This window comes from Glandiceps talaboti, chromosome 13 (genome assembly GCF_964340395.1).
Source record: "Glandiceps talaboti chromosome 13, keGlaTala1.1, whole genome shotgun sequence".
Taxonomy (NCBI): Eukaryota; Metazoa; Hemichordata; class Enteropneusta; family Spengelidae; genus Glandiceps; species Glandiceps talaboti.
The window spans coordinates 22,911,258-22,933,485 of record NC_135561.1 but is presented as its reverse complement, the minus strand read 5'-3'; the positions used below and the strand labels follow the sequence as shown (position 1 = coordinate 22,933,485).

The 22,228-nt window shown below is 34.5% G+C and overlaps 1 protein-coding gene across 5 annotated transcripts in view; it reads left to right on the top strand.

The window, feature by feature from the left end:
- The window catches only part of LOC144444512 (uncharacterized), a 125,376-nt gene that overhangs the window by 63,462 nt on the left and 39,686 nt on the right, over positions 1-22,228 (top strand). For 3 of the 5 annotated variants that reach the window (XM_078133956.1, XM_078133952.1, XM_078133953.1), the window contains exons 18-23: positions 1,328-1,396; positions 3,302-3,495; positions 10,451-10,574; positions 10,799-10,865; positions 15,447-15,535; positions 21,042-21,160. In XM_078133956.1, the coding sequence (XP_077990082.1) occupies positions 1,328-1,396; positions 3,302-3,495; positions 10,451-10,574; positions 10,799-10,865; positions 15,447-15,535; positions 21,042-21,160 (662 nt within the window). The remainder of the gene's footprint in view (positions 1-1,327; positions 1,397-3,301; positions 3,496-10,450; positions 10,575-10,798; positions 10,866-15,446; positions 15,536-21,041; positions 21,161-22,228) is intronic. The other 2 variants (XM_078133955.1, XM_078133954.1) reach the window with 1 other exon arrangement.

The following is a 22,228-nucleotide window of genomic DNA, read 5'->3' as shown; positions in this document are numbered from 1 at the left end:
TAATTGATGTAGGCATACCATACATGTACAGATTTGTAATTGATCTATACATACCATACATGTACAGATTTGTAATTGATCTATACCTACCATACATGTACAGATTTGTAATTGATCTATACCTACCATACATGTACAGATTTGTAATTGATCTATACATACCATACATGTACAGATTTGTAATTGATCTATACATACCATACATGTACAGATTTGTAATTGATCTATACATACCATACATGTACAGATTTGTAATTGATCTATACATACCATACATGTACAGATTTGTAATTGATCTATACCTACCATACATGTACAGATTTGTAATTGATGTAGGCATACCATACATGTACAGATTTGTAATTGATGTATACATACCATACATGTACAGATTTGTAATTGATCTATACATACCATACATGTACAGATTTGTAATTGATGTAGGCATACCATACATGTACAGATTTGTAATTGATCTATACCTACCATACATGTACAGATTTGTAATTGATGTAGGCATACCATACATGTACAGATTTGTAATTGATCTATACCTACCATACATGTACAGATTTGTAATTGATCTATACATACCATACATGTACAGATTTGTAATTGATGTAGGCATACCATACATGTACAGATTTGTAATTGATCTATGTAATATTTACATGTACAGATTTGTAATTGATGTAGGCATACCATACATGTACAGATTTGTAATTGATCTATGTAATATTTACATGTACTGTTTGTACTTCAACAAAATACATGTAACTTAATTTAATCAATTAACACAGTGAACTAAAAATACCAAATACCAAAAATTATTAAGAGGTTAGAATCTATACAGTCAATGAAATTATTGAGAGGCTAGAATTCTACACAGTCAATGAAATTATTGAGAGGCTAGAATTCTACACAGTCAATGAAATTATTGAGAGGCTAGAATTCTACACAGTCAATGAAATTATTGAGAGGCTAGAATTCTACACAGTCAATGAAATTATTGAGAGGCTAGAATTCTACACAGTCAATGAAATTATTGAGAGGCTAGAATTCTACACAGTCAATGAAATTATTGAGAGGCTAGAATTCTACACAGTCAATGAAATTATTGAGAGGCTAGAATTCTACACAGTCAATGAAATTATTAAGAGGCTAGAATTCTACACAGTCAATGAAATTATTGAGAGGCTAGAATTCTACACAGTCAATGAAATTATTGAGAGGCTAGAATTCTACATAGTCAATGAAATTATCCAAAAGACATGTGTATACTACCTGTACTTGGTATAAGTTGTATTTTTGATTATCAATTTGACAGGAAAAAGAGCTGGACAGACGACAAGAGAATTTTAGAGAAGAAACAGAGAAATTAGAACAAAAACAAGATGTAAGTCAAAACAAAATACATCTAAGAATACTAATAATTGAATTGTACAAGTTAAGTGGTCAATATCCACCTACCAAGAAACAATGAAATTGTACAAGTTAAGTTAAGTGGTCAATATCCACCTACCAAGAAACAATGAAATTGTACAAGTTAAGTGGTCAATATCCACCTACCAAGAAACAATGAAATTGTACAAGTTAAGTTAAGTGGTCAATATCCACCTACCAAGAAACAATGAAATTGTACAAGTTAAGTGGTCAATATCCACCTACCAAGAAACAATCAAATTGTACAGTCAAGTTAAGTGGTCAATATCCACCTACCAAGAAACAATGAAATTGTACAAGTTAAGTGGTCAATATCCACCTACCAAGAAACAATCAAATTGTACAAGTTAAGTGGTCAATATCCACCTACCAAGAAACAATGAAATTGTACAAGTTAAGTGGTCAATATCCACCTACCAAGAAACAATGAAATTGTACAGTCAAGTTAAGTGGTCAATATCCACCTACCAAGAAACAATGAAATTGTACTAGTTAAGTGGTCAATATCCACCTCCCAAGAAACAATGAAATTGTACAGTCAAGTTAAGTGGTCAATATCCACCTACCAAGAAACAATGAAATTGTACAAGTTAAGTGGTCAATATCCACCTACCAAGAAACAATGAAATTGTACAAGTTAAGTGGTCAATATCCACCTACCAAGAAACAATGAAATTGTACAGTCAAGTTAAGTGGTCAATATCCACCTACCAAGAAACAATGAAATTGTACAGTCAAGTTAAGTGGTCAATATCCACCTACCAAGAAACAATGAAATTGTACAAGTTAAGTGGTCAATGTCCACCTACCAAGAAACAATGAAATTGTACAAGTTAAGTGGTCAATATCCACCTACCAAGAAACAATGAAATTGTACAGTCAAGTTAAGTGGTCAATATCCACCTACCAAGAAACAATGAAATTGTACAAGTTAAGTGGTCAATATCCACCTACCAAGAAACAATGAAATTGTACAAGTTAAGTGGTCAATATCCACCTACCAAGAAACAATGAAATTGTACAGTCAAGTTAAGTGGTCAATATCCACCTACCAAGAAACAATGAAATTGTACAGTCAAGTTAAGTGGTCAATATCCACCTCCCAAGAAACAATCAAATTGTACAAGTTAAGTGGTCAATATCCACCTACCAAGAAACAATGAAATTGTACAAGTTAAGTGGTCAATATCCACCTACCAAGAAACAATCAAATTGTGAACTAAGTGAGTTCAGACCAGAAATAAGAAACTTTTACATGGAACTATTTAGAGGTATGATCAAATAGCTGGTAGAGCTATTCAATGTGTAATGTACTTGTGAGACAATAGTATTAACCCCTTTATAACACATCATTTTCAAAAAGCCTTCTTTGATTGGCTTAGGCCATGTCATGTGGTATGGACTAGTGACCCACAGTGACCTCAATTTGCATACTCTGTAAGGAATAAGTGCTTGAGAATATGATATGTTATGAACACTTATTGCTGGTCCTTATTCAGGTACTTGTACATGTCATATTTCCCGGCCCCTCGCGCTTTTAGGTAGCTGCATAACAGCCTTTGAGGTATCAGATGTCTAGTAGTGCCATCATAGCAAGACAGCAAGTGTATAATTCTACCTACATGTACATTGTATGTCATCTTAAAGTCTTCAGCATCCTATTGTTACTGGCTTGTTTTGTATCCAAATAGATAATATGACATTATTTGATTGGTACATGATATATGGTGACCTATATATGCCAAATACTTAGAAAGAGATCATGGTTTATCCAGTACAAGTCTTGGAGTCCATGCAGTCATATTATATTTGAGGTATATTCTTAGCTATAATCTGTGTTTGATTGATACCTGTACAGGAAGCATTTGCTATTAGAGCTAGTGATGTGAATGCCAAGGAGTTAGAACGCATGCAACAGGAAAGAAAAGACCTACAAAGTCAGGTGAAGGAACTCAAGAAAGAATTGGATAGTCTTCGGAAAGACAGATCTAATTTAGAAAGTGAAATAAGAAAATTAAGAAGGTCAAGAGAACAACATGCCAAAAAATTGAGGTTAGTATTGTTTTATGATGATTTATCAATTATTCTTAGTAGGAGTTTGTGATAAATAATTGAATACATTTTTAACATTACACACTGTAACTATAGTATTTCTTGCCTTTTTATAACCAATACAAATATAATAGACAACTGATCAGTCATTGCAAAGAACTGTTCTACTTGCCAATATGCTATAGTCTGGATATCTTTATCTTTATTGCATAACAACATGCCACAGCAAGCATGGTAAAGCATACACAAATAACACAGAAATATTAACAGTAAAAATAAAAGATTTTATAGTTTTTATAGTTTTGTCACTAGGGGTACTATGTGATTTTAAGCCATGACATAGATTTTAACTGTGGTAATCAAGGAGATAAGTCATTTCCTGGTTTGGCCACAAAGCTTTTTGGGGCCAAAATGTGAATTTTGGTCAAAAACCCATATCTCAAAAAGTACTAGGTCAATAAGACTGAAACTTGGTGAGATGTTTCTAGAAGTGTTATTCTGCAGATTTTCTTCAAAACATTTTGACACAATTGGCCCTAGCAACCATGACCAGGCCCTTAGCAACAACCGAATAGCAGCATATTTTGGTTAAAAAACAACATCTGGTAGGCAAGTGCGTAAATATTCAAAAAATGTAAGCAAATATCCCTAGCAACCATGACAACACCCATAGCAACAGGCAAATGGTGGTGTATTTCACAAAGATAACGGATTCTTAGACAAGTGAATAACCATTCAATAATGTATGTAAATGTGCCTAGCAACAAGACATTCCCATAGCAGCAGCCAAATGATCATGTATATTGTAAAGATAACAACAGGGATTTATATAGACAAATGAATAAACATTCAAAAAATGTATGTAAATATACCTAGCAACAAGACTGCCCATAGCATCAACGAAATGATCATGTATATTGCAAAGATAACATGGACTTGTAGACAAGGGAACGAACAAAAATGTATGCAGATATGTCTAGCAATATGACCACGCCCATAGCAACAGCAAAGATGATCGCGTATATTGCAAAGATAACAGGGTTGAATAGGCAACTGGATAATCATTCAGCAAATGAGACACCTACATGTATACCTAGCATGGATCAGCGTGTTGTTAAACATTTTTAAAAATTGTACAGTTGTGCTGCAATGTCATTGGTGCTATTTTTTTTCATTCAATCTTCAGTTAATAATATAAAGAATAATACATATCAATATGAATAAGAAAATGAACACAGATATTTTTTATTTGATAGCAGATAATTTGTTTGCTATGAATTTTGGTGTAAATTTTATTTGGAAGCATATAATTTGTTTGCTATGAATTTTGGTGTAAATTTTATTTGATAGCAGATAATTTGTTTGCTATGAATTTTGGTGTAAATTTTATTTGGAAGCATATAATTTGTTTGCTATGAATTTTGGTGTAAATTTTATTTGATAGCATATAATTTGTTTGCTATGAATTTTGGTGTAAATTTTATTTGATAGCATATAATTTGTTTGCTATGAATTTTGGTGTAAATTTTATTTGATAGCAGATCATTTGTTTGCTATGAATTTTGGTGTAAATTTTATGAATATGTGATGACAATATCTAGAAATAAGTAAATGTAGAATTAAAATGAGAAATAAAAATACATATAATTTATAAACTGCTCAAAGAAATAAGGTATGATATAGAAATTTCATAAAATGCATGAATGAAACACTTTGACATGGTATAAAAAATAGGTCATGTAGGATAATTAATAGTCTACTTCCTATACATTTATGATTTACACCTCCATTCAAGAAATCTTGGCAACCAGACTAGATAATTAATAGTCTACTTCCTATACATTTATGATTTACACCTCCATTCAAGAAATCTCGTTGGCAACCAGACTAGATAATTAATAGTCTACTTCCTATACATTTATGATTTACACCTCCATTCAAGAAATCTTGGCAACCAGACTAGATAATTAATAGTCTACTTCCTATACATTTATGATTTACACCTCCATTCAAGAAATCTTGTTGGCAACCAGACTAGATAATTAATAGTCTACTTCCTATACATTTATGATTTACACCTCCATTCAAGAAATCTTGGCAACCAGACTAGATAATTAATAGTCTACTTCCTATACATTTATGATTTACACCTCCATTCAAGAAATCTTGGCAACCAGACTAGATAATTAATAGTCTACTTTCTATACATTTATGATTTACACCTCCATTCAAGAAATCTCGTTGGCAACCAGACTAGATAATTAATAGTCTACTTCCTATACATTTATGATTTACACCTCCATTCAAGAATCTCGTTGGCAACCAGACTAGATAATTAATAGTCTACTTCCTATACATTTATGATTTACACTTCCATTCAAGAAATCTTGTTGGCAACCAGACTAGATAATTAATAGTCTACTTCCTATACATTTATGATTTACACCTCCATTCAAGAAATCTTGGCAACCAGACTAGATAATTAATAGTCTACTTCCTATACATTTATGATTTACACCTCCATTCAAGAAATCTTGGCAACCAGACTAGATAATTAATAGTCTACTTTCTATACATTTATGATTTACACCTCCATTCAAGAAATCTCGTTGGCAACCAGACTAGATAATTAATAGTCTACTTCCTATACATTTATGATTTACACCTCCATTCAAGAAATCTCGTTGGCAACCAGACTAGATAATTAATAGTCTACTTCCTATACATTTATGATTTACACCTCCATTCAAGAATCTCGTTGGCAACCAGACTAGATAATTAATAGTCTACTTTCTATACATTTATGATTTACACCTCCATTCAAGAAATCTCGTTGGCAACCAGACTAGATAATTAATAGTCTACTTCCTATACATTTATGATTTACACCTCCATTCAAGAAATCTTGGCAACCAGACTAGATAATTAATAGTCTACTTCCTATACATTTATGATTTACACCTCCATTCAAGAAATCTCGTTGGCAACCAGACTAGATAATTAATAGTCTACTTCCTATACATTTATGATTTACACTTCCATTCAAGAAATCTTGGCAACCAGACTAGATAATTAATAGTCTACTTCCTATACATTTATGATTTACACTTCCATTCAAGAAATCTCGTTGGCAACCAGACTAGATAATTAATAGTCTACTTCCTATACATTTATGATTTACACCTCCATTCAAGAAATCTCGGCAACCAGACTAGATAATTAATAGTCTACTTCCTATACATTTATGATTTACACCTCCATTCAAGAAATCTCGGCAACCAGACTAGATAATTAATAGTCTACTTCCTATACATTTATGATTTACACTTCCATTCAAGAAATCTCGTTGGCAACCAGACTAGATAATTAATAGTCTACTTCCTATACATTTATGATTTACACCTCCATTCAAGAATCTCGTTGGCAACCAGACTAGATAATTAATAGTCTACTTCCTATACATTTATGATTTACACCTCCATTCAAGAATCTCGTTGGCAACCAGACTAGATAATTAATAGTCTACTTCCTATACATTTATGATTTACACCTCCATTCAAGAATCTCGTTGGCAACCAGACTAGATAATTAATAGTCTACTTCCTATACATTTATGATTTACACCTCCATTCAAGAATCTCGTTGGCAACCAGACTAGATAATTAACTACTGGCTATGTCTGCTAAACACATTTGAAACAAAAAATCATGTGAATTTTCAAAAGGTGCATCGACTTTGAGTTATCCTAACTTTTTTACCTAATTCGGGGACACCCCATTTTCATTGCATATTTTTTTCAGTACATCTATTCAATTTTTTTATGATGATAGTATAGATACATGTAAGAAAATGAGGGTAGCAGGCCTCAAAATTCGTTCTGAAGACTTTGTAAATCCAAACTTTAATAAGCTCATGTTTATTCAACAGCTTTCATTTAATAGTATACGTAACGTCACTTCGAGGTCAGGGCCCGCTGAGGTAAATACTACTTCATGAACACATGACATGGCTGGTCACATGAGTGAAACGCATGGTTGCTATTGATATGCAAATCAAACCAATACGTGCCTATGACGCGAATGTCCATATATGGAGAGGTTGAAAGGTCATTGCATTCTGGCATTAGGCAATGCGGAAATGAAGAAACTTAGGTTTGATCGAAACAAGCTAAGTTACAAGAGACAAATCGACAAAAAATAAAACCCCAAAACGATTGCGATAACAATTATTGACCAAATTAGAATAAGCAGTTTATAATAAAGTATTCCAAAAAAAAGCGCCGGCCCAACTGGGCAGGTGTGCATAAATTTTACCGGCCCAGCACCACTTTTCACCTGCCCTGGGCCGCTGGGCCGGCGGGAATTTCGAGCCCTGGGTAGATCTTATACTATATAACTACCTTAAAATTACAAGCTATGTTATACCATGCACGAGCCAAGTTGAATGAAAAATATGGAATATATACTCTGGTTGTTCTACGTCATGACAACATGCATCTGTGTCACAACAATGTGTGTCTACGTCACTGGTTCTGCTGTGTTTGAAATATTAGTCAAAACGTTCAAAATTGCCATTACTTTCCCCAATTTTTCTTGAATATTACTGGTGCTGTATAATTTTGCTATTCTCCAATAATTTCCTTCATTCAGCCAGAAAATACTCATGACCTAAGGGTTGTCACTACTCGTCTAGCAACTCAGTGACAAAGACCCCTTAGGTCACTGGTATTTTCCTTGGCTGAACAAGGAAAATATTGGGGAATAACATCTAATTGTCAAACTTTATACATGTATGACACATGCACATTGTTGTCATCAATGTATGTACCAAATTATATTGAATTTGAAGTGTGCATTCTTAAGATATAGCCTAAATACCAAAAACCATTAATTATGCAAATTGATCATTAATATTCATGGTATATTTACTAAAACCTAATCATATCTAACCATAACCCTAAAGAGTATGTGCATCAAATTTCATTTGAATTGAGCCAAACATTTTGAGAAAACAGACAGACAGACAGACAGACAGACAGACAGACACAGACTTTTCATCCCTAATATATACTATAATAGGCATATGAATAAATCTTCAAAACGTGGGGAAATGTGCCTAGCAACAAGACCACATAACAGACAGACAGACAGACAGACAGACACTGACTTTTCATCCCTAATATATAGGCATATGAATAAATCTTCAAAACGTGGGGAAATATGCCTAGCAACAAGACCACATAACCCTAACCAGACTATTGGTCTATTGAGCTTCTAGAATGGGTACCCTAACCAGAATATTGATCTATTGAGCTTCTAGCATGGGTACCCTAACCAGAATATTGGTCTATTGAGCTTCCAGCATGGGTACCCTAACCAGAATATTGATCTATTGAGTTTCCAGCATGGATACCCTAACTAGAATATTGATCTATTGAGCTTCTAGCATGGGTACCCTAACCAGAATATTGATCTATTGAGTTTCCAGCATGGGTACCCTAACCAGAATATTGGTCTATTGAGCTTCTAGCATGGGTACCCTAACCAGAATATTGGTCTATTGAGTTTCCAGTATGGGTACCCTAACCAGAATATTGGTCTATTGAGTTTCCAGCATGGGTACCCTAACCAGAATATTGATCTATTGAGTTTCCAGCATGGGTACCCTAACCAGAATATTGGTCTATTGAGCTTCTAGCATGGGTACCCTAACCAGAATATTGATCTATTGAGCTTCTAGCATGGGTACCCTAACCAGAATATTGATCTATTGAGCTTCTAGCATGGGTACCCTAACCAGAATATTGGTCTATTGAGTTTCCATCATGGGTACCCTAACCAGAATATTGGTCTATTGAGCTTCTAGCATGGGTACCCTAACCAGAATATTGGTCTATTGAGCTTCTAGCATGGGTACCCTAACCAGAATATTGGTCTATTGAGTTTCCATCATGGTAACCCTAACCAGAATATTGGTCTATTGAGCTTCTAGCATGGGTACCCTAACCAGAATATTGGTCTATTGAGCTTCTAGCATGGGTACCCTAACCAGAATATTGGTCTATTGAGTTTCCATCATGGGTACCCTAACCAGAATATTGGTCTATTGAGCTTCTAGCATGGGTACCCTAACCAGAATATTGGTCTATTGAGTTTCCATCATGGGTACCCTAACCAGAATATTGGTCTATTGAGTTTCTAGCATGGGTACCCTAACCAGAATATTGGTCTATTGAGTTTCCATCATGGGTACCCTAACCAGAATATTGATCTATTGAGTTTCCATCATGGGTACCCTAACCAGAATATTGGTCTATTGAGCTTCTAGCATGGGTACCCTAACCAGAATATTGGTCTATTGAGTTTCCATCATGGGTACCCTAACCAGAATATTGGTCTATTGAGTTTCCATCATGGGTACCCTAACCAGAATATTGGTCTATTGAGCTTCTAGCATGGGTACCCTAACCAGAATATTGGTCTATTGAGTTTCCATCATGGGTACCCTAACCAGAATATTGATCTATTGAGTTTCCAGCATGGGTACCCTAACCAGAATATTGGTCTATTGAGTTTCCATCATGGGTACCCTAACCAGAATATTGATCTATTGAGTTTCCAGCATGGGTACCCTAACCAGAATATTGATCTATTGAGTTTCCAGCATGGGTACCCTAACCAGAATATTGATCTATTGAGTTTCCATCATGGGTACCCTAACCAGAATATTGATCTATTGAGTTTCCAGCATGGGTACCCTAACCAGAATATTGGTCTATTGAGTTTCCATCATGGGTACCCTAACCAGAATATTGGTCTATTGAGCTTCCTTTGTACTACATGTATGTTTATTTTGAAGAATGACTGCAAAGTGAATAAATAATGCATGACATTTTGTGATAGTGGTGGTATATAGTAATAAAATTGTAACTTTGTTATTTGTTTGTTTGTTGCAGTGACTTAAAACAACACATTGATAGCCAACCAGGTATTGCATTGAATGGTGTTATGCCTACAACTCCAGCAACTCCAGGACTACAGTTAGATGAATTAGAAGCACCAAACTCAGAACATGGCGAGGTAAAAATACTTTGATAGTTTTAGTAGTCTCCACACCAAACTCAGAACGTGGCGAGAGAATGATGGGACTTATTAAATAGGTTACTGGTCACTCACACTGACTGATAACATGTTAATAAGTTTAGCTAGTAGTATAACAAATGTACATTCCAGAACAAACTTACACTAAATAATACCAATATTGACAACTGCACTGCTATAAAATACTGCTATTGATTTTACAGGAACGTGAAATGGTACACCCTAGAGATTTACTCAAATCAGATGAAGAGGACGTACAGCTAACTGAAGGTATGCTAACTGACTACGAGTAGGTCTCAATAGGATATACAGCACTAAAGGTATTCTAACTGATTACAAGTAGGTCTTAATAGGATATACAGCACTAAAGGTATTCTAACTGATTACACGTAGGTCTCAATAGGATATACAGCACTGAAGGTATTCTAACTGACTACAAGTATGTCTTTATAGGATATACAGCACTGAAGGTATTCTAACTGATTACAAGTATGTCTTTATAGGATATACAGCACTGAAGGTATTCTAACTGACTACAAGTAGGTCTTTATAGGATATACAGCACTCAAGGTATTCTAACTGATTACACGTAGGTCTTTATAGGATATACAGCACTGGAGGTATTCTAACTGACTACAAGTATGTCTTTATAGGATATACAGCACTGAAGGTATTCTAACTGATTACAAGTATGTCTTTATAGGATATACAGCACTGAAGGTATTCTAACTGACTACAAGTAGGTCTTTATAGGATATACAGCACTCAAGGTATTCTAACTGATTACACGTAGGTCTCAATAGGATATACAGCACTGAAGGTATTCTAACTGACTACAAGTATGTCTTTATAGGATATACAGCACTGAAGGTATTCTAACTGACTACAAGTAGGTCTTTATAGGATATACAGCACTGAAGGTATTCTAACTGATTACAAGTAGGTCTTAATAGGATATACAGCACTAAAGGTATTCTAACTGATTACACGTAGGTCTTAATAGGATATACAGCACTGAAGGTATTCTAACTGACTACAAGTAGGTCTTTATAGGATATACAGCACTAAAGGTATTCTAACTGATTACACGTAGGTCTTTATAGGATATACAGCACTGAAGGTATTCTAACTGACTACAAGTATGTCTTTATAGGATATACAGCACTGGAGGTATTCTAACTGACTACAAGTAGGTCTTTATAGGATATACAGCACTAAAGGTATTCTAACTGATTACACGTAGGTCTTTATAGGATATACAGCACTGGAGGTATTCTAACTGACTACAAGTATGTCTTTATAGGATATGTACAGCACTGAAGGTATTCTAACTGACTACAAGTAGGTCTTTATAGGATATACAGCACTAAAGGTATTCTAATTGATTACACGTAGGTCTTTATAGGATATACAGCACTGGAGGTATTCTAACTGACTACAAGTATGTCTTTATAGGATACGTACAGCACTGAAGGTATTCTAACTGACTACACGTAGGTCTTTATAGGATATACAGCACTGAAGGTATTCTAACTGACTACAAGTATGTCTTTATAGGATATACAGCACTGAAGGTATTCTAACTGACTACAAGTAGGTCTTTATAGGATATACAGCACTAAAGGTATTCTTACTGACTACACGTAGGTCTTTATAGGATATACAGCACCAAAGGTATTCTAACTGATTACACGTAGGTCTTAATAGGATGTACAGCACTAAAGGTATTCTAACTGATTACACGTAGGTCTTAATAGGATATACAGCACTGGAGGTATTCTAACTGACTACAAGTAGGTCTTTATAGGATATACAGCACTAAAGGTATTCTAACTGATTACACGTAGGTCTCAATAGGATATACAGCACTAAAGGTATTCTAACTGATTACACGTAGGTCTTAATAGGATATACAGCACTGAAGGTATTCTAACTGATTACACGTAAGTCTTAATAGGATATACAGCACTGAAGGTATTCTAACTGATTACACGTAGGTCTTTATAGGATATACAGCACTAAAGGTATTCTAACTGATTACATGTAGGTCTTTATAGGATATACAGCACTCAAGGTATTCTAACTGATTACACGTAGGTCTTTATAGGATATACAGCACTAAAGGTATTCTAACTGATTACACGTAGGTCTTAATAGGATATACAGCACTGAAGGTATTCTAACTGATTACACGTAGGTCTTTATAGGATATACAGCACTAAAGGTATTCTAACTGATTACACGAAGGTCTTTATAGGATATACAGCACTGAAGGTATTCTAACTGATTACACGTAGGTCTTAATAGGATATACAGCACTGAAGGTATTCTAACTGATTACACGTAGGTCTTAATAGGATATACAGCAGTAAAGGTATTCTAAATGATTACACGTAGGTCTTTATAGGATATACAGCACTAAAGGTATTCTAACTGATTACACGTAGGTCTTAATAGGATATACAGCACTAAAGGTATTCTAACTGATTACACGTAGGTCTTTATAATGTTAGGATGTACAACTAATTGAAAGTGATCAATTCATCTGAATTTAACTTTAGTGCTTACATGTTTGACATTTAAATGTTTTGTTGAAAACACAAACATTTGTTAAAACATTTAAGGCTGAAATAAGACTGACTACTTTTCCTATACGTTGGTAGCCGTACTCAATATAATTAACATTAAGACCGACTGGACTTTGTACCTTCCGTAAGGATGGTTACAATTTAGGGATGAAAAGTTTATGTGTGTGTCTGTTCGTGTCATCGTTTCCTAAAAAATGACTGGCCCAATTCAAACAAAATTTGGCACATATACTCTTTAGAGTAATGACTAGAACTGATTAGGTTTTGGTAAATATACCATGCATATTATTGAGTTATTTGCATAAGTAATGGTTTTCAGCAAGTAGGCTATATCTTAAGAATGCATGCTTCAAATTCAGTATAATTTGGTACATATGTTGATGATAACAAAGTGTCTGTGCCATATTAAGTTTGATAATATAGCTTGTGGTTTTAATGACTCAATTGCATAATTAATGGTTTTCAGTTGTAAAGTTATATCTTAAGAATGCACGCTTCAAATTATAATTTGGTAATATAATTTGGTATACATTTCAAACAAAACAAAGGGCATATGTCTTGAAAGGCTTGTTGATGTAGCTTGTAGATTTAATGAGTCATTTGCATGATTAATGATTTTCATTAATTAGGGTAAGCTTCAAGTTCTGTATAATTTGGTACCTACATTCGTGATACCAGGATGAACATATCTCATAAAGTTTATTGATGTAACACATAGTTTTAATGAGTCATTTGCATAATTAATAATTTATAGTAATTAGGCTAAATGTTAACAATGCACGTTTCAAATTCAGTATAATTTACTACATACAACAACCATAACAAAGTGCACAGCTTCTAAAAAGCTTTGTGATGTGATGATGTAGCTATTAGTTTTAATGACTCATTTGCATACTTAATAATTTTCTGTAATTACGCTACATCTTAAAGTGTACATGCAAAGGTTAATAATTTTTTGACAAAACACCAAGGAACCATTGTTGTCGGAAGACTAAACTGGTACACCACAATATGTACAGTTACAGATAATACTATATGGCAAGCGTAATTAGTAATTCATAAGTAAACATTACACAAAGGCTTAGACGGCTTTTGTAACACGTGGGACCTCGACGCCTTTCGTGAGCTGGTTGAGGTGCCGAAGTTAGTCGAAGCACAGGGATTAAGGGGCGAGTATTTTTGCGACTTTCTTGCCAATGTGCATAATATTTAGAGGTATGAATGTAATTTCATTTATTTTTATGGCAAAATAAACATAATTACGAAAAAAATTACCAACCTTTGCATGTACACTTTAAAAATGCATTCTTCTAATTCAATTCAATTAGGTACGTACTTCAAACATAACAAATCACATTATGTTCTATTGCATTCCAACAATAATTGTGTCTAGGAAAGGTAGACTTTGCCCTTACGGAACACATTGTTTAAATTGGTTATTGAAGGTTTGGAACAGTGTCCTTTAGATCATTTGAAATTAAATTGTAATATCTGTAATATATGTGTAGTTATTGGTATATTAACATGTTGTCATATCACTAACTCTTGATATATCAGTAATATATGTGTAGTTATTGGTATATTAACATGTTGTCATATCACTAACTCTTGATATATCAGTAATATATGTGTAGTTATTGGTATATTAACATGTTGTCATATCACTAACTCTTGATATATCAGTAATATATGTGTAGTTATTGGTATATTAACATGTTGTCATATCACTAACTCTTAATATATCAGTAATATATGTGTAGTTATTGGTATATTAACATGTTGTCATATCACTAACTCTTGATATATCTGTAATATATGTGTAGTTATTGGTATATTAACATGTTGTCATATCACTAACTCTTGATATATCAGTAATATATGTGTAGTTATTGGTATATTAACATGTTGTCATATCACTAACTCTTGATATATCTGTAATATATGTGTAGTTATTGGTATATTAACATGTCATATCACTAACTCTTGATATATCAGTAATATATGTGTAGTTATTGGTATATTAACATGTTGTCATATCACTAACTCTTGATATATCTGTAATATATGTGTAGTTATTGGTATATTAACATGTTGTCATATCACTAACTCTTGATATATCTGTAATATATGTGTAGTTATTGGTATATTAACATGTTGTCATATCACTAACTCTTGATATATCTGTAATATATGTGTAGTTATTGGTATATTAACATGTTGTCATATCACTAACTCTTTCATGTTTTCTCTTTATCATTATCAGGAGATGAGGGAGAGGAACATGAAGAAGAAGAAATACAGTCCAAAAGAAAAGAGAGAGAACGGGGAAAGAGATCCGGCAGAAGACATCTTGTAAGTATTTGCACTCTACAACTTTTGTAAATAATAGTTTAATACCGGTAGTCTGAGAAAAAGTATATTTAGAGTTACTGCTTCTCTGGAATGCATTTGTCATTTGGCTAAGTTTTAGATAAAAAAAAATTATTTTTCAGTGATTTTATTAAATTAAAAAGATAACCATTATTCATATTAGGCGTAAAAAAAAATGTGTGGTTCCAATTACATTCCATTTTAGAATAGGTGGGGTAGGTAGATTTTATATTATTTTATATTTTTTAATATTTTTTTTCATATGTGAGTGTCTAGTTCAGGTAGTTATGTTTTTTCTGTTGTTTTCCACATGGTCTCTGTGTTATTGGCTTCTTCTCATCAGATGTACAACCATTACAGATTGGAAGAACTGTCTTTTTCAGTTGATATCAGTTTCTGCATCCAGTATTTCTTGTGAGATTTCACAATTTTTGCGATTTTTTTTTTTCTCGAATATGTAAAAAAAAAAGTGTAGGGTCGGTGTGAAAAACTAGGTGGGGTTGGGTAACCGGAACCAAACAACTTTTTTATTTGGCCTTATGATGCTCTTAAAAGTTTTGATAATTATGTTATAGAATGGTTCAAAGTAATGAAATATATACACTTGCCACACGGGCAAGTACAAAATAAAAAGTTTGTGTCTGAATCAGAAAATGCTTGTCCATCAAAAAATGACATTTATTTTGCTTTGACAAATAAAATAATTTTTTAGTGTTAATCAGACGTATACAAGCTGCTCGTTCTATTCATATGATCTTTCATCAGCTGCTAGTTCTATTCATATGCAAAAACTGGCATCTGTACTTTAAGGAAACAGAGTAGTGGTATAGGCATCGAGCGGTGTCTTGTCCGTCCATCTGTCTGTCTGTCTGTCTGTCTGTGTATGTGCGTATGTAAAAGTCGCTGGTAGGGGTTTCATATTAAACTAGCCGTCAGACGTCAGACTGTGATTTTTGGCAATCTGAGCACAGATGAAGAACATTTGAAATTGACAGTGTTATCTTTGAAATCAATTTCAACACGAACTTGAAAATATTACATTTTGAATTAGAGTTGGATCCACTTGAGGGATCGCAGGCCCTATGGTTAATCTTGCATGCCAAGCAGCGAAATTGCTGTATTGGATTCCTATTTTTCAACAAAGTCTAAAATTTGATACAATGTCGTAACTTTCTACAGACCTTATATGTCGCGTGGCGTCGTCTAAAAACCAACACACAAAGTGGACGCGATCACTTCACTGTAACGCAAGTTAATAGTTGACAATGATGTAATTTTTAGTCTGTAATTCGTCACCTAAATTTGTCCGCATCTGCTAAAAACATTGAAAACAGGTGAGATTTTTTTTCACTGTCTCTGATTTTATCATATAAATTTATAAATCAGCTGTATATATGTATTTTCAAATTAATGTTTAGAGATACTATGTCCTTTTATTTTACAAATTTGGACTATGAGTTCTACAACACGTTTATTGAACGCAAGTATAAACATGGCTGATGCCAGACATGTGTTTCATGCATCATGATTTCCTATTCTAGTTCCTAGATGACCTTATTCCGATTTTACTCTATGTTATCTTCATACATTACTAGTCTAGTTCCTGGCGACCTTATTCCAATTTTACCCTATGTTATTAACATTATTAACGTATGTTAAAATCAGAATATGGTCGTCAGGAACTATACTTGTATTGTATGAAGATAACATATGGTAAAATCGGAATACGATTGTCAGGAACTGACTATGATTTCCTGACCTGTCTCGATAATTTAGAACTTTTCAATTCTGAACTCTAGGAACGAAACGGGGCATTTGTTCTCTTAAAAAATGTGTAAGACTTTTAGCTTTCATCTGCATTTGTCAACAGTGTAAATGTCAACGGTACATAAGGACTTATGGCCGGTGTATGTGTATTAATACTACTATGTGACACTTCATGTGCATAGCGTACTAAATACTACTATTGAAAATTGGTGATGGGAAATGTTCCACCATGTACATGTGTACTAATAATTAAAACTACTCGATTTTGCTTGTCATTAATTACCATTTCTCAAGATTGAAATATTATAGCCATCTAGTATGCTGCATAAGTTTGGCACTGACAACGTATTCCCAGAAATGACAGTCAATTCGGAAATGGCTGTGTGACACCGTGACATATTTTTCCTATAACTTGTTGTTGACACGCCCAAATTTTCGTAACATTCTCTTTAGTTCTGATACTTTCAATTTGTCAATGTTTTTTATGACAACTTGCGGTTGTAGATGGTCACAAAGGGAGTATATTTTACAGACAAATGCATTGACCTTCATGTATACAATGATGACAAGGCTGATAGCTTGACCCCCTTGACAACCGTTGTTAGGCATATTTGCATATCTCACGAGATCTGTCGCAAGATGGAGAATACTTTATTGATAACATATTATGCAAAGATAACAATAGGGTTTAATAGACAATTGAATAATCGTTCAAAAAATGTATGCAAATGTGCCTAGCAACAGGCCATGCCCATAGCAACAGCCAAAAGATTGTGTATTTCACAAAGATAACAACAGGGATTAATAGACAATTTAATAATCATTCAAAAAATGTATGTAAATGTGCAAATGACCACATACCTAGAATGGCTCACCATGTATTACACATTTTTAAAACTGTACAGTACAATGTACAGTTGTGCTACAGTGCCATTGGTGCTATTTTTATCAATTCATTTATTATAAAAAAAGATTACTTAAAAAGATTCTGCAGGTACAAAGAAGTTTTACTTTCATTACAATGAGTGATCACAGGTTTTAAAGTCAATAATCCTGTGAAATTCTACTTGCCCACTTGGACAAGTCATTTTTTAAAAGTACTTACCATATGCCTTTGGGTAAAATTAGTTGTCCAGAGCAAGTAAAAGGCCATTATTTGGAGCCCTGGATCTAATGAAAAATAAGCTGAATCCATTCAAAGATAGAACTTTTAGAAATAAGCTTTGGACCAAATTATATTATGCTACAGCATAGGACTGTTAGATAGGGTTTATGCTACAGCATAGGACTGTTAGATAGGGTTTATGCTACGGCATAGGACTATGAGATAGGGTTTATGCTACAGCATAGGACTGTTAGATAGGGTTTATGCTACGGCATAGGACTATGAGATAGGGTTTATGCTACAGCATAGGACTGTTAGATAGGGTTTATGCTACGGCATAGGACTATGAGATAGGGTTTATGCTACAGCATAGGACTATGAGATAGGGTTTATGCTACAGCATAGGACTGTTAGATAGGGTTTATGCTACAGCATAGGACTGTTAGATAGGGTTTATGCTACAGCATAGGACTGTTAGATAGGGTTTATGCTACAGCATAGGACTGTTAGATAGGGTTTATGCTACAGCATAGGACTGTTAGATAGGGTTTATGCTACAGCATAGGACTATGAGATAGGGTTTATGCTACGGCATAGAACTATGAGATAGGGTTTATACTACGGCATAGAACTGTTAGATAGGGTTTATGCTACAGCATAGGACTATGAGATAGGGTTTATGCTATGGCATAGGACTATGAGATAGGGTTTATACTACAGCATAAGACTATGAGGTATGGTTTATACTACAGCATAGGACTATGAGATAGGGTTTATACTACGGCATAGGACTGTTAGATAGGGTTTATGCTACAGCATAGGACTGTTAGATAGGGTTTATGCTACAGCATAGGACTGTTAGATAGGGTTTATGCTACAGCATAGGACTGTTAGATAGGGTTTATGCTACAGCATAGGACTGTTAGATAGGGTTTATGCTACAGCATAGGACTGTTAGATAGGGTTTATGCTACGGCATAGGACTATGAGATAGGGTTTATACTACAGCATAGGACTGTTAGATAGGGTTTATGCTACGGCATAGGACTATGAGATAGGGTTTATTCTACAGCATAGGACTGTTAGATAGGGTTTATGCTACGGCATAGGACTATGAGATAGGGTTTATGCTACAGCATAGAACTATGAGATAGGGTTTATACTACGGCATAGGACTATGAGATAGGGTTTATGCTACGGCATAGAACTATGAGATAGAGTTTATACTACAGCATAGGACTATGAGATAGGGTTTATGCTACGGCATAGGACTATGAGATAGGGTTTATGCTACGGCATAGGACTATGAGATAGGGTTTATGCTACGGCATAGGACTATGAGATAGGGTTTATGCTACGGCATAGGACTATGAGATAGGGTTTATGCTACGGCATAGAACTATGAGATAGAGTTTATACTACAGCATAGGACTATGAGATAGAGTTTATACTACAGCATAGGACTATGAGATAGGGTTTATGCTACGGCATAGGACTATGAGATAGGGTTTATACTATGGCATAGGACTGTGAGATAGGGTTTATACTACGGCATAGGACTATGAGATAGGGTTTATACTATGGCATAGAACTATGAGATAGGGTTTATACTACGGCATAGGACTGTGAGATAGGGTTTATGCTACGGCATAGAACTATGAGATAGGGTTTATGCTACAGCATAGGACTGTAAGATAGGGTTTATGCTACGGCATAAGACTATGAGATAGGGTTTATGCTACGGCATAGGACTATGAGGTATGGTTTATACTACAGCATAGGACTATGAGATAGAGTTTATGCTACGGCATAGAACTATGAGATAGGGTTTATACTATGGCATAGGACTATGAGATAGGGTTCATACTATGGCATAGGACTGTGAGATAGGGTTTATACTACGGCATAGAACTATGAGATAGGGTTTATACTACGGCATAGGACTATGAGATAGGGTTTATACTACGGCATAGGACTGTGAGATAGGGTTTATGCAACGGCATAGGACTATGAGATAGGGTTTATGCTACAGCATAGGACTATGAGATAGGGTTTATACTACGGCATAGAACTATGAGATAGAGTTTATGCTACGGCATAGAACTATGAGATAGGGTTTATACTATGGCATAGGACTATGAGATAGGGTTTATACTACAGCATAGGACTATGAGATTGGGTTTATACTACGGCATAGAACTATGAGATAGAGTTTATGCTACGGCACAGGACTGTGAGATAGAGTTTATGCTACGGCATAGAACTATGAGATAGGGTTTATGCTACGGCATAGAACTATGAGATAGGGTTTATGCTATGGCATAGAACTATGAGATAGGGTTTATGCTACGGCATAGAACTATGAGATAGAGTTTATGCTACGGCATAGAACTATGAGATAGGGTTTATACTACGGCATAGGACTATGAGATAGGGTTTATGCTACAGCATAGGACTATGAGATAGGGTTTATACTATGGCATAGGACAGTGAGATAGGGTTTATACTACGGCATAGAACTATGAGATAGGGTTTATACTACGGCATAGGACTATGAGATAGGGTTTAATATGTAAATAAACACGTCAAATTTTTTGTTTATATTTGGTACTGTAGGATGAGAGTCCAGAATACAGAATAAGACATCGTCACACTGCATGGCAAGACTACCTCAGTGATTCAGATGAATCCGATGACTTTGCTATGTTCAATAGGAAAACACAAGTTCATTACGGGTAAGTGTAATCTATCAATGTACAGTCCTAACTGACACAGGGTTTGCACTGTCATGGAAACCCTGGAATTTCAAACCCTCCCTGGAAAACCCTGGAAAATGAGCGTGATAAATGTGAAATGGCAAAACTATTTCTAAGTCTTTTGCCGAGCTTGTGAATCAAAAATCAAACAATTGTACCATGATATACTTTGCCCACAGAATGTGTGTATACAGTTCAGTGTCCCACCATGTTTGTTTGATCTTGTGTATTTTGTATATTGCTACCGTACTCCGGTTGTCATATGAGTGACATAACATAGCCATACATTGCAATATTGTAACAGTAGGTCTGTTAGCAAGATTATCGTAACATTGTAACAAGTATCAAGGCATCACTGTACCCCTAGAAATTGTTACACAATTTAAAAGTTTGACGGACGGTACAGACCACTGATGAGTAGTGCAGTTGAATTTCCTGGTTGTGGAAGTACGGTTTTGACATTTATATTGTCGATAATTGAAATTTGTTTTACATATTCTAAAAGAATAACTACTTTTTTTGTGTTTGTTAGTACAGTAACATTCCTAAATCATCGTGTTGAATTGCAACGTTTGGCAACACGTAGCGCAATACATAAACGTTTGTGACGCAAGTGATGAACGTATTCAGTTATTCATAGCCTGTAATTTCATTATGTAAAATGATGTTTCTCTTTGGAAAATGTCTGCTTTAGGTGACTTTTAGATATATTCAGATCAAACCGTATGATATTGAGAGACATTCTTTATTTTTTAGCACAACTGAACTGAGGTTTTTTAGCTCCGCTTTCAGCGAAAGCTGAAAGCATAGCTTCAGGTATAGGTGGGTATAAGAGGTATAGAGTAGAGTGAATCATAGGTGTCCGTCAACTTTTTATATTTTCATCATCTTCTCCGAAAGTGACAGTCAGAATTCTTCGATATTTGGTGTGCATGTTCCCTGGGGGGAGGCTATTCAGATTTGTTCATGCCAAGTTGATCTGTGCCATTATCAATTTTTTATGATTTTTTTTTCAAAAAATGATATTTTCATCATCTACTCAAATAC